Source organism: Archocentrus centrarchus, chromosome 12 (assembly GCF_007364275.1).
Source record: "Archocentrus centrarchus isolate MPI-CPG fArcCen1 chromosome 12, fArcCen1, whole genome shotgun sequence".
NCBI classification, from domain to species: domain Eukaryota; kingdom Metazoa; phylum Chordata; class Actinopteri; order Cichliformes; family Cichlidae; genus Archocentrus; species Archocentrus centrarchus.
In genome coordinates, this window is record NC_044357.1 from 3,795,541 (window position 1) to 3,809,959 (window position 14,419).

Consider the following 14,419-nt stretch of genomic DNA (forward strand, 5'->3'; position numbering starts at 1 on the left):
TACAAAACCCAATGCCACCACAGCAGCCGCCCCCTGGTGGCCATTAAAAATAATGCAGGTGGAAGGCACTTCTGGGTAGGCTTCACTTTTCCAACCTGGATGGTAAACTATACTGCCAAAAGTATTCGCTTGCCTGCCTTCACACATGAAATTGAGTCATATCCCATTCTTAATCCAAAGGGTTTATTATGTTGTTGGTCCACCCTTTGCAGCAGTAACAGCCTCAACTCTTCTGGGAAGGCTTTCCACAAGGGTTAGGAGTGTTTAAGAGAATTTTTGATTATCTTCCAGAAGTGCATTTGTGAGGTCAGACCCTGATGTTGGATGAGAAGGCCTGGCTCACAGTCTCCACTCTAATTCATCCCAAAGGTGTTCTATCAGGTTGAGGTCAGGACTCTGTGCAGGCCAGTCAAGTTCTTCCATACCAAACTCTCTCATCCATGTCTTTATGGACCTGCTTCATCCACTGGTATACAGTCATGTTGGAACAGGAAGGGGCCATCCCCAAAATGTTACCACAGAGTTGGGAGCATGAAATTGTCCAAAATGTCTTGGTATGCTGAAGCATTAAGAGTTTCTTTCACTGGAACTAAGGGGCCGAGCCCAACTCCTGAAAATCAACGCCACACCATAATCCCCCCTCCACCAAACTTTACCAAACTTTACACTTGGCACAATGCAGTCAGAAAAGTATCGCCCTCCTGATAGAACAACCTGACACATCCATCAGATTTGCCAGATGGAGAAACGTGATTTGTCACTCCAGAGAATACACCTCTCCACTCCTCTACAGTCCAGTGGCGTCGTGCTTTACACCACTGCATCCAACACTTTGTATTACCCTTGGGGATGTAAGGCTTGGATGCAGCTGCTTGGCCATGGAAACCCATTCCATGAAGCTCTCTACGCACTGTTCTTGAGCTAATCTGAAGGCCACATGAAGTTTTGGAGGTCTGTAGCGACTGACTCTGCAACAAGTTGGTGACCTCTGTTTACTATGCACCTCAACATATGCTGACCTCGCTCTGTCATACTCCAATTATCAAACCTACCACTTTGAGAGAAAGTTTTATGACCGGACTTGTTGCACAGGCGACAGTAAGATCACATTGTCCATCTTTTATATACAGTGTATATGCTACACCAATTTCTGAGGTTCTGCAGTGACTCTTTAGCAGCTTTAGTTTAATTGTTATATTTAATAGCTTGCGATTAATAATTTCAGCCTGCTGTTGGGTGCTGAGCAAGTACTACACAATTATTTTTTTGATGATAAAGATCTCTGCTGTGCCTGATAGAAAGCGAGAAAATGAAATATAATTCTCTGAGTGCCACTGTTTACATAAACATATTGATTATAGCTCACTTGTCAGGTTTGAGATCCCTGTGGACAATGCCATAGTTGTGCAGATACTCCAGAGCCAATACTGTCTCTGCAAAGTACATCCTGGCCATGTCCACAGGTAAGGGACCCATGTTCTTCAGCAGGGTAGCACAATCTCCTCCTGTAAAGAGCAACACAGTGAAGACATTGTTCAAAGTAGACTGCTTTCAGCTGCAGCACTATCCACTTAAAAAAATAAGGGGCTGACCTTCAACATACTCCATAACCATACACAGGTGTCTCCGTGTCTCAAAGGAGCAATACATGGACACAACAAAAGGGTTCTCAGCAAAGGTGAGGATGTCCCTCTCCACAAAGGCCTGCTGTATCTGATTCCTTAACATCAGATTCTGCTTGTTGATCTTTTTCATGGCAAACCTCTGCTTAGTTTCCTTATGCCGGACCAGATAAACAGCTCTGTGAAGAAAAGAAAAAAAAAAAAGTTTACCACTGAGCTGCGCAAAAAATAGACCTGAAAAACTGCAGTAATAAGAGGTTTGATGACAATATGACTGTTTTTTTTCTTTTGGCCAACTGTAAAACAAAGAAGGAACAGGCTGTAACCAACCATCTATCAGCAGAGATTAGAGCATCTGATAGAGAAATTAGACATCCTTACCCATAGGCACCATTGCTGATGAGTTTTATCATTTCAAAGTCCAGTTCACAGGGTTTCCGCCGGGACCGCAAGGCCGTGCTGAGAGACTGAGACTGAGGATGAGAGAGAGATAAACGCTAAAACAAATCAAAAAGATAAAATCTGTATTTCACTGGTTCGCCTGCAGTAAAGATGAACTAGATCGATACTATAATCAATTTCTAAGGACTTACAGAGTCATCCGTTTCTGGAGTTTCTGCAATTCCGCTGTCGCTGCTCGTCAGCTGAGCAATTTCTAAAAAAGAAAAGAGAAACAACAAGGAGCAAAGATGCAGCAGGTTTAAGTGTCCTTTAAATCTAACTTCATGAGAAACCTACAAACAGGTTCTGCATTACAGTTGCTGAAACAAAAGCAACCTAAATGAAACCAGGACCTTTAAACAAAACAGAAAACAGCAGACTTGAGCTTTTATTCACCCATTAGGTTTGAAGCGCTGACTTCAATATCAGCTGAACTGAGGACAAATGAGGCGGAAATCAAATCTGGCAACACAAATGTGCGTCTTACACTCATTTTGAAAATCACCACTGCAGAACAATTGCTCATTAAAAACCACCTTGCATCTTTTTCTGTGCATGTGTGTGTGAAGCCATGCCAAAGTCCATGTGTGTGATTTCACAAGGGGGGTGTTTGTCTTGTCCCTGGAGAGGTTGTAAACACATTTTCAGTACTATTTAACATCTGCCCTTCCTTGTAGGTTTGCTTCCGGCACACAAGGTGCCGGGCAAACGAAACACAGGAGACACTCGGGGGAAATAAATGGAGAGCGCGGCTGATGAGCCCGCCTGTGTGGATCAGTGTAAGGTCTGTGGGGAGGCCATTCTTTTCTAATTAGTCATAATGAATGTTGTTGGTTACCGAGTCTGCAGAGACAGAGGGTCATTAGAAAGACGATCTGTTCAGTACAGGACATTAGTCAAGAGTATCTTTGTCTTTAACTTTCCTCCACAATTCAATTCTAACATTCCTCAGCTTATTGGTGCGACCCTCCAAAACAGTCCCAGTTCCTCATGTGGCCCCCTGGGTAAATGAATTGCCTGCTCCTGATTTTGAGCCTCACCCTGACAGATTCTTTCATTTGAGTGTCAGGACTTCTAATAAGATTCAAGTTTTGTAATAACCGGTTCTATAACAAAAGTGCAGATATAGCCCATTTATGCTATCAGCAAAATTAATGAAATAATTGAAATGAAATGAAAATTACTAGGTAATTATATTTGATCTGTATTTTTTGATCCTGTATCCAAAAAACAAATGAAAAAAGAAAAACAAACAAACAAACAAACAAACAAAAAAACATCTTAAATGTGTTATTAAAAATTTTAAAGTAAAGATTTTTTTAAAGAACAGATCTCATGCCTCATGCGGGGGCTTTTTAATCTCTGTACTGCATCACCTTTTTAACAACATGTCTGTTGCTAATTAATATCTAGATAGTCATGACATGTTTAGGTATTTATTTATTTATAAACATCGCAATGTTTTTAGTTTTTTGTTGCTGGCATTAAATTCAAAATGAGCATATATTAAAGTTTCAACTTTGGATGTGCTTGTATTTAAACTGCATATGTAACTGAAAATGCAATTAAATACAGGGTTTTAAATGGTTTAAATGCATTAAATGGTACTATGAATGATGAACTGAGTCCTTCCCGTACCTTCCAGAGGATCTCGTGTGAGTCCCAGCTGGCTGATGATGTAACGAGGGATGTCTGTTTTGATGCCCTGGCCCTCTTTAGCGTGTCCTTCAGCAGCCTCCAGAAGGTGGTAAAATTCCTCTGGGTCAAACTCCTGAAGAGACAGCAAAACACTTTACTATATGCTGGTATCAACACCTTTAAGTAAACAAGTAAACAAATTCCTGATCCAGATTTTGGTTTTATTTGTACCTGGACCTGCTGACTGTGCGAGCTATTTGAAGGTTTGATAAAAAAGATGTTTGAGTTTCCATGATTTATAGAACATCCATGAGGTCAAGAAGAAGCCCTTTTTAGAGTGGGGAAACGTACCTTTATTGCTCTCTAAAAATACATATACACATGTATAAATATGCCTAATCAGACCAAGAAGAAAACTAATTTCTGATAGACCTTATGTTTGGATGGAGATACATTATTCATAATGACAACATGAAATAACTCTTTTCGACTTAGAAGAAGTAGCAAGAAGTGGAAGTGGGTCTTAAGACGACTCAGATGTAAAACATTAAAATATATATATCACCAAATAACATGTATTTTAGATGCTGTTTAATGGCACCAAACATACCAGACATTCCAGCAGCCGAGCAGGTCGGGCTATTACTATTAGGATCTTCTTTACCAGCTCTCTGATGAAGTTCACCTCCTCACTTTCTGACCTCTCAGTGGACTACACAGAAACCAACAAGAGAAGAAAATAAGATACTTTGTACTGTGACTCTAACAACAGAGAGTCATAAACATGAATTTGGTCTTCCTGGTGTAAAAAGAAAAATGGTCTTATTGCTGAACTGTCATCAGGAAAAATCTACAGGATTCTGAAGATGTTCTCACCTCTTGAGCAAGCCTCTCCAGCTTGTCGGTGAGTTCGCAGAAGTAGCTGGAGGTGATGAGTCCCAACCGGCTCTTTTCCAGGCAGTCACGGGCCAGTTCAATTATCTGGTGATGGGCAAAGCCAAGCACGCCATCTGCCAAAGGGAGGACGGTCTCAGGAGAGTTGCTGCGGATGATCTCCTGAATCCTTTCCTCCATCTGAGCTGTGGCCTGCAGAAAGAAGGGACGAAAGAAGGCAAGCTTGATAATGCAGATAACTTATGGTCAAACAGGGTTGTAAGGTCTTGTGAGTCCTCACTTTAGGGAACCGTTCCTTGTAGACGTGATTCATCATAATGATCTCGTGATCATAACAAGAGGGAGATCTTCCAGGGCTGGAAAAAGAAAAAACAGAATAAAATCAGCAGCTCAGTCCCACCAATGCCACGTACATCTGAGAGAAAATATTAACAGAAGAGTATTAATACCTGAGACTGCGTGAGCGGGGTCGCATGGCCGTTGCTCTGCGGCATTCATCCCCTGAGATGCTCTCAGTGCAGAAGTGTTTGGAGAGGAAGTGCAGTTCATCAGGCGTAGGCTGGAAGGGCAGCTGATGCAGCTTCTCCTGTGATGAACAGGATGACTGGAAATGAAAAATATATATTCAACATGAAAAGAAAAAGAAAAACAGACTTTCTTTGGTGGACTGAAAAAAAAATTTTTTTTTTTTTTTTTGGTGTCTGTCTTTTTTGGCATTACCGTCTTTTCTTCATAAATCCCATATCTGTGTTTTAAATATGAGCCTGCTGTTGGGAGACTGTTTGCTTAGACTAGCATAACCACTACAGGAAGTGAGAAAATGCTAAGCTAATCAGCTGTTGGTTACAGCAGGTTGGTAAAGACTGCATGTAATGAACAAATTGAGCATCAGACCTCCGTAACTCTTGGCAAGAAAGCGAATAATCATATATCAATAATTTCCTCAATGACCACATGTACTGTGGTCAACAATGCTGCTTTCATAAATCACACAATGAAAAAAACAAACAAACTTTAAAACACTGAATCGGCCACATACTGAGCATTAACTGTAATAAAAAAAACAATATTTGCATCACAACATACTGAAGAAACCTGAGCCAAACTCTACGCATACACCGAAACACTTGTTGTTCCAACAGCTGTTGACACATGTTGTATCTGCTGAAACACCACGTTTTCCTCCCAAAGATCAGCTGAATAGCAGGAAATGCACTAGGTGACCAAACACCATACAAAACAAAAAACACACCATTAGTGTGGGTCATTTTCAGTCCCCTTGGTGCAGTGATTCCTGTAAATGAGAGTTATTGTATACACGTGTACTGTACAGTAATCAAAGCTCTGCTTCCTGTAAAGGATAATGCTGGCATATGGGAGCAGTTTAAGATTAATACTTAGACAAAGACTCCCCATATGCAGCTCAGACATGTCACTGTACTGAGTCATACGTTTTTGTTTAGTTTTTTTTGGGGGGGGGCAGGTGATTACTTCCTGTCAATTTAATATAGGCAGTGAGAAGTTAGCGGGTAGATGACACAGCTAGAGAGCAGAGCTGTCCTTTATAACTGATTTCAGCATTTCAGCCTTTTGAATCCCATTTAACATCATGTCTGGCTCTAGATTCAGTTTCATGTTACCGTCGTCTGTGATTCTGTTTGTGAAATGATTTAGATTAACATAATGAGTGGATGATGCTTACAGAGACAGTGGAGCTGGGTGTGTTGGTTCCATATCCAGAGGAGGGAAGTGAGGCCAATGACCAGCGACGACCATCAGTCCTGCCACACAAATGCAATGACAAAGAGATGAACTCCATCAATGACAGCATAAAGATCTCAGTAAGCATGAAGAATCTGTCTTGGAACAAAGACAAGTTCTTTTTGAAGCATGCTTGACTTCCTGAAGACACAGATTTTGGGTTTAAAACATGTAAGATAACTTCTAAATCTCCAATGATCATAAGGTTGTAGATGAATGTTGAGCTCGCTCCTTAAAAATGAATCCTACGATTAACTTTACAATGTACAGAAAAGCACAACATACAGAAACAGAGTTCATGAATGTAGAACTAAAACTATGTGACAAAATGGAGTAAAAGAACGTTTCAGCATTAAAAGGGGACACATTATACTCATTTCAGCTCTAATTTGTTATTCTGGGGCTCCACTACAGTAGCTCTTTATGACTGACAGTCAAAAAAAAAATAAAAAAATTATACTGCTCTAATGCTGCTTGTTATGCAGCCCCCATGTTGACCCCTTTGAAAGCCCACTTTATTGTGATTGCCAAACTTCCAGAAGCCTGCTGAGAGGCAGCACTTGGTGCTTGTGAGCAGCGCCTCATCCTCGTGACTGCACAGAGTTACAAAAGCAAACTCCTAACCTACTAAGGTCGTTAAAAAAATCTGCATACATTAAATAGCAGGGATGCGATTTGCAATAAGTGAAACAAAATTCAATGCCATCTTCCCTCTCCTCCTAACAACCATTTAGAAATGAGTAGATCGCCCTGTTGGTACCTGATCCAGCTTTTTGAGTCAACTGATATCTGATCTAAAATGCTGACTGAGGTGGAAATCATCTGCTAAGAAATACCAAAAGTTATGCAGCCAGTAAAATGTTACTCCACTTTCACCAAACGACAGTAGTGTCCTCACAACACTGGCTCTATGTGTGGTGGAAAAATGAAGATTCAAGAAGAATGGTCTGGGAGAGCGGATACAGAACAATGAGACTGTACTTTCGCTGTAGCGTGGGTGCCGTGCCTACAGTTAAAGATATCAGCTTGTTACAAAGGAGAAAAAAAAACTACCATTCAGAGTCTGAAGCGTGACTTTTTGGCTCACTAGGATTCTTTTTACATTTGTTTACTTTGCTATTGGAGACTTCGGCCTTATTTAATATGGACATCTGCCACTGTAACAGACTTAAAGTAAAAGCATGATGTGTCCCCTTTGCTGTGAGACAAACTGATGTGTGAATGACCTTCAGACAGATGTTGGGTAACGAATATTTCACGGGAAATTGAAGCCTAACATGAGTTTACCTTTCTGCTCTGTGGCAATGACTGTGGATACAGAAATACAGAATTACATGATAATATGCTGAGAAATGGTGTAAAATAAATGTTGCTGATGCTGAATTTGCTAAACATAAATAGCCCCTAAGCAGCTGAATATTTACATGTGCTGACTTAGAAAAAAATTCTTTATTGACTGAATGACTTCAAATCTCTTAAAAATTTGTATGTCTCACCGCTTTATTTACTGATATATGTGTGTGTGTGTGTGTGTGTGTGTGTGTGTGTGTGTGTGTGTGTGTGTGTGTGTGTGTAAGTGGGGGGGTAAACAGATAAATGGCCAGTTTACCTTCGTGCAAAGGAAAAATGAGCAGAGGCACTGGGAGAGAAATTTCTAGGACTATCTTGTGGGCTTGTTCCTGCAGAGGGAAGGAAAAAGAAGGAGAAGATACTTTTAAAGAGGAAAATGAAACGCAAGCCAAAAAACACGAATGAGACTTAATTCTAAAATACAGATGGCACATGTTAAACCACTGATGACAGTGTTACCATAAATCAGATCAAAATCAAAAAGATAAAGCACACAGGCTTCTGCCTGCTGAACATTTTACTTGTCTGAAACATCCAAAGTATTCTTAAAAGATCACAAACATAAATGCATTACAGTTCAGATGCTAGAAAAATGTCAAGAAATCCCATTATGAGTGATGTCATTTAGAAGAGTCTACAGAACGTGGTGCAGCCATCAGCGCCCCCGCCTCAGGCCCTGTTTGGAGTTAGTTTGTTCTTCCTGTGCCTCTGTGGGTTCTTTCTGGGTACTCGAGTTTCCTCCCACAGTTCATAGATGTAATATGTCAGGTTAACTTAGTGATTCAAAATCTGCTATGCGTGTCAATGAATGTTTCAGATCTGTGTTAGCCCCGTGATAGACTAGAAAGCTCCATCCATTCTCTTCCATCTATCCGTCTTTATCCTGTTCAGAGTTGCAGGGGGGCTGGAGCCTATCCCGGCTGTCAGAGGGATATCAGGATATACCCTGCCTCTCGCCCTACAACAGCTGGGACATGAATATTGTGTTGCAGATCTTTGAAAAGTAAAGAACATATGCCAAATTTCATGGCTTAACTCCTGGTTTTGGAGTCTAAAGACCGGAAAGGTAAAACCTCACGGATGGAATTACGACAACAGCCTCCATCTTTATTTTGCACAGGAGGATTAAAAAGAAGTGCATCATCTATTAATAATGCATGTTATTTCTGAGCACACCTATTAAATCAAATTCAATATTGTCCTTTATTTAGTTTAAAATAATACATAAAGCATAACTAAGCAAGAGTGATGCCTGAAATGAGGCATGATTGTATAAATGTATTCTCTCGTTTGTTCTTTTCCCCATATTCTGGAGCAGTCCTTCAGTTCCTTATTATTTTCATTAAATGTAATTTAGTTCACGTTGCCTTTAGAAGAGAACTTTGTATACATTCAGCCTTCCCGTCATCTGCACAAGCTCACTGTTTTTACATTGGATGCACATTTGTCTGTTTAGCAAACATATTTTGTAATAAACCTACTCTTTGGTGTGCAAATAATTAATTAATTAGGCAAATTTGCATGCATGCCTTTCTTGTTTTTATCATTTATATAATGTTAGAGTAAGGAGTCATGTTTCTACACCCACGGCCTAGTATTAGACATAATTACATCCTTAAAGAGAGGGACTAAATAGTTAATTAAACACAATGCGACCACCTCCTGTGATGACAAACACGGGCTTGGAACAATGAGAAACAATGATGGAGCCACTGAATGTAGTAAGTAAGGAATGCTACATATTTAAGTGCTTTAATCACAGCTACTTCCAAGATGATAACCTCTTCCTTAGACTTCTTTTAAATTTTTTTTTTGTTTAAATATTCTGCGAAAAGAACTGAAAAATATGGTTGAGGTTGCTTTCTTTTATGAAAGTATTGATGATTGTGAACAAAAATTTCTTCGTCTATGATTCATTAACAAGGAGGACATAAAATATCTGTAGAAGACCATCTCGATTGTACCTAACCAGCATTCTGTCAATGCTCCTTGCTGTACGACTGCACTGAAAAAGATGTTTTTCTTACCTTTTGTACCAATATTACGTCTGAGCCACAGTGTTAGGTAATCCCAGAGCTGGATACTTTCATAAGCAGGAACACAGATGCTTTCTGAGTCCGAGTCCATCTTTAGAGACGGAGCTTGAAATACAGACGAAAACACTGCGACTCTGTTTTTCCTGACCAATGGCAGGAAATAAAACGCCCTATGGTAAATGAGGGCTGCCCCCCCCTCTGATCCTGTGCATTTCCTCTCTGTAGGCCACCACTTCCTCACACAGAATAATCACTGCCTTTAATTTGCCACTGTGCTGTTAAATTGGTAGCCAAATGTGACAGGACCGACCTGACAAACACACAACATTAACTTATTCATTATTACTTTTTTATTACTTGTTTTTTTCTCTTTACAGTCAAGTCTTTGCATCTTGTGTGAGAGTCAGGCAACAGTACCCAGTGCTTGATTTTAACTAGAGGGTACCACAAAGTACATCCTGTGGATACTAATATCTGTTGGTGCAAAGAGTGTACTGTGAACTTTCCTGTGTTGTTCTTCAAACTTTTTTTTTGCACATTACACAATGGATTGCATTCCTGCTGGAGAACATATTGTATTAATGGCTCCTCCTCTATGCACCCAGTGCATATGCTTCTAACAATGGGGCCGTTCAACAGTGTTCACACACTAGGAGAGGTGCTGGACATACATTTACCTGTAAGAGATGAGAGAGGGGAGTGGGGTCGTGGTAAACCTGAAGACTGACCACTTCCTATCAGGCTTTTTCTGTTGCTCGTTCTGCAGCTAGAAAAACCAGAGGCATATATTAGCCAGGAAAGCTCATGACTGTAAAACAGACACACAAAAATCAGCAGTACAATATAAAAAAAGGATTTTAAGCGATAACTTACAAGATATCAGTGCATGCCTCAGACCCTTAGACAGGTAGTTTTTAAATGTAATCAGCAAAATCTTGACCTCACCACTGATATGATCCTCTGTTTTGTTTTGTTTGCACTTGTTTACCTTTTTTTCCCCTTTTTTTTAATGGTAAGGACTTAACCATGAATATTATGCACAGCTAGTGCTTCTCATATTGATAAGAACTTACACAATACTGATATCAGCTTTGTTTTTGTCATTACTTGTCAAAGAAACAAAATCGTTCATTAGAACGAGGAAAAAAATAACTGCATTGTTTTACAGCCTTTCATCACACATCTTTAATATTTAGCCAGAGGGAAAAATCAATGTGAGGAAGCAGACTGGAAACTGACATGGGAAGAAAGCCTCATGAAACAGCAGCAGTGAACTGTTTATTAAATGAGAGGTCACTGTGGTCACTCAGATTTCACGCTTCTAGCTTGGGTTGCCAACAGGGGGCTGGGAGTCAGTATATACCTTAGATAACTACTTATAATTAACTCTAATTTATCTGAATTTAGCCGAGACACAGAGATGATGCAGACTGCATTCATGGACCACAAAGAGCTGCATGTTAGCTGCATCACACTGATTCTGAAACAAACCTGATGCAGACACACACACGGTCATGGTCAAGAAAGATTTTGTCTTGCAACATCAAAGCTATCTCCATTTTTGATGTCAGCCATGTTATTGTTTGTAGGCTTCTGGTCAACATTTCTGTAAGGTTTATGTTGCCACGTGTTGCTTTGGAATGCTTGACAGCACCTGACTTTAATATAGAGATATTTTTCAAAACAAAAGAAAGTCATAGTTTTAAAAAATTCTCATGCCCCTTAAATGTCAGAGTTAGATATTCAGATTTATAATTTATTTGCTTCTTCATCTTCTCCTGTTATATTTAAGCCAGCAGTGTCTCAATCACATTTGTTCTGCTAAACAAATTTTCTCCTGTCTTAGTGATCAATCGAGGTAGATGCAATGTCAGTCCTAAAAAATGTACCTGCAGACACTAAAGCTCTGAGTTTACTATCCATCTACATATTCAATAAATGTATTTTAATGCATTTCTGGCTTAAAGCTCTATTACAAAGCATCTTCTTAACAGAACATACTCCAGAGGGAGGCTAAAGTCCTCGAGTCAACAGCCATTAAAATAAGAGGCGTTAACAATAGGATCGCCTTTCAGTCACCAAAAAGCAGGTTCTTTGCACAGCCTTCATAATATTTTTATATTTATTGGTCATTTTAATACAGGACTATGACTCATGAAGAGCCGCTGTGACCAATACCACGTGACTAATATGAAGGCCAGTTTTTAACCTTGAGAGAAAAATGAAATATTTCAGCATAAAAGTACCTTCGCTGTTCAATGTCGCTGTTCGTGCTGGGTTTATAATTTCAAATTAGAGGCTGTCAGTGGAGAAACAATGCCTGAAGAACATGAATTCACTTCAAGGTCAGAGACTCAATGACACCCTGTTACATAACCTCCTCAGAGATGTGAACCATTTCCAACAGAGTTTTCAAATGTTATTTGATAATAATTTCCCACAAACGCCACAGAACAATTCATTCTTTTCATTTTTTCCTCAGTTTTTTCTTTGATGTCTACTGAAGGAGACAAAATATTTTGAGGGATAAAGGACACATAACTGCGTTAAAATACTTTCCTGCAGTGAGAGAAAACAGCCATACATGTAGGAGCTACAGAGAGAAGGCAGAGTGATGCTCTGTGTGTTGCAGTGATTGTACGGATTGATCAAACTGCAATGACATGGCACAGCATGAGCAGGCGTCCCTCATCTCTTTATTAACACTGCTGCAGACCAGCTCCGACAGGTGCCACCTCAGAGCCCTCAGAACCTCAATGTCACACCAACTTTTCAGCACAGTTATTGATGTGCAATAAGCTCGCAATGCTCCATGCTCTCCAAAGACAAGATCTCCCAAAAACACGGCTAAGGATGGTAGACTTGGCCATGCTTATACCATGCAACAATTAATGTTAAAATTGGTCATGCTGCACTTAAAAATACTGTTCAGAGACCACATAGCACTCTAGTGAAATGAGTTTTCTAGCTGTGAATGGTTTTGCAATCCAAAAAGTGAGAATTACAAAACCTCACTATGAGTTGAGAGCAAATTTTCCTGTTAAATTATAGCACCGGGAGCTCAATTTACCAACATTAAACTGTCACCTTAAAGTGGACCTCAATATCAGGTTCTTACAGCTGCTTGGTTGCCATTATACTGCTACTTTAGCGTTTCTACAACAATCTTCATAAAGAGCTTATTAACGTATCAAATCACTGCAGATAAACATCTATAAAACCAACAATCCACATGGTTATAAGAATGCTTCTGTATTCAACATGTAACAGCCACGGTATACGGTTATAGGCTGAAGGTGATTGCATTGCTATTCTCAGTCAAAAACACTGGAAACCACACATCCACAGAAATTACACCCTAAAGGGCAACAACTACAACAAACACCACCACACCACTAAATTAACTTCAGCATTCACATTGCCATTAATCTTCGTGCCCACTTTGGGGATACCTCCTGAGGTTGCTACAATATGGTCTACCTACTTTTAAATTTCTTCACAGCGACTCTGTGCTATATGTGCTAAACTTGATGCAATACGATTTTCCCAGATGAAGTTAAGGCAAGTGAAAGAATCCTTTAAAGAAATCCAATATTTACAGTACTCAAATTTATACACTTAAAAAACGGCCCATTTTTTGTGGGTCTCCTGCAATACTGAGGTTCTGCTAGATGGTTGCCAGACATCATCAGAATCTATCATGCATAATTCACAGTTTGTGAAAACATCATTTTGAGCAAACTGGCCCCTCTGAAAACATGGAGAATTTCTATAATACAGGAGCATATAAACCAAAGTCAGATGCAATTTATTGACAATTTCAAATGGCCAACTTTCACCTTCACTTGTTAACGCCCAGGAAATACCTGCTGAGACAACAACAGGAAACAAACCGGTGAAGCATCATAAGCTGCTTGCAGTTCCTTATACATGTAGTTGTGTTGCTACCACATTGTTACTCCAAAATCCAAGTTTATTGCCCTACATCAGAAGGGAAATCCGATTTTGACTAAAATCCCAGTCATCCTTGTTTACTCTGATTTCCAGAGCGAATCATGACTGTGGACATGTTCCATTAATCATTTATCATGATGGGACTGAGTGAATAATATCTGCTACACAGGTTCTCATCGAGGATCAAATATAACGACATCTATTTATACCCTCTGTGCATTCAGCCAAAATGAATACCACACTGCTAACCAATCAAGCTTCTTGTTGTTTCACCTTCACACTGCCCACCCCAGTGTTTGCACCATCATAACTCCTATTATAGAGCCGACTACCACTCATGGAGAGATTTAAACAACTGCTTCTGGATTACTTCACAAAAAGACTGCCACAGATTCTGACGGTATCCAGTTCATCTTCATCACATTTGAAGCTAAGCTCAGCTTTGGTGGAGGCCCCTCTGTGGCCACAGTGAAGGGGGGAGAAATCATGTTGGTATAGTGAAGCTTTAAAAAGGGGGTGGGGGGGGGTGGGGGTAAAGAAGCCCTGGGCAAAGATGATAGTGAGAAAGTAGGCCAGTATTTATGCTGTACTGCAGATGTGTGAGATTCCTGGAATGGATCCATATGAATTTTAAAAGTCTCAGTATCACGCAAACCTGTCGGGATCAGCAAACTATTGTTGGGTTACAGACAAGCGCAACTACAAATCTCCCTTTTAAACCAC

General features: G+C 39.9%; 1 protein-coding gene across 1 annotated transcript in view; it reads right to left on the reverse strand.

The window, feature by feature from the left end:
- Positions 1-14,419, reverse strand: part of mast4 (microtubule associated serine/threonine kinase family member 4) — a 95,732-nt gene that overhangs the window by 19,388 nt on the left and 61,925 nt on the right. The window contains exons 5-16 of the mRNA XM_030742092.1: positions 10,420-10,508; positions 7,966-8,035; positions 6,298-6,376; positions 5,045-5,199; positions 4,876-4,951; positions 4,578-4,787; positions 4,312-4,413; positions 3,702-3,834; positions 2,216-2,277; positions 2,004-2,095; positions 1,593-1,801; positions 1,367-1,505 (exon numbers count right to left, since the gene is read on the reverse strand). Of these exons, the coding sequence (XP_030597952.1) occupies positions 1,367-1,505; positions 1,593-1,801; positions 2,004-2,095; positions 2,216-2,277; positions 3,702-3,834; positions 4,312-4,413; positions 4,578-4,787; positions 4,876-4,951; positions 5,045-5,199; positions 6,298-6,376; positions 7,966-8,035; positions 10,420-10,508 (1,416 nt within the window). The remainder of the gene's footprint in view (positions 1-1,366; positions 1,506-1,592; positions 1,802-2,003; positions 2,096-2,215; positions 2,278-3,701; positions 3,835-4,311; positions 4,414-4,577; positions 4,788-4,875; positions 4,952-5,044; positions 5,200-6,297; positions 6,377-7,965; positions 8,036-10,419; positions 10,509-14,419) is intronic.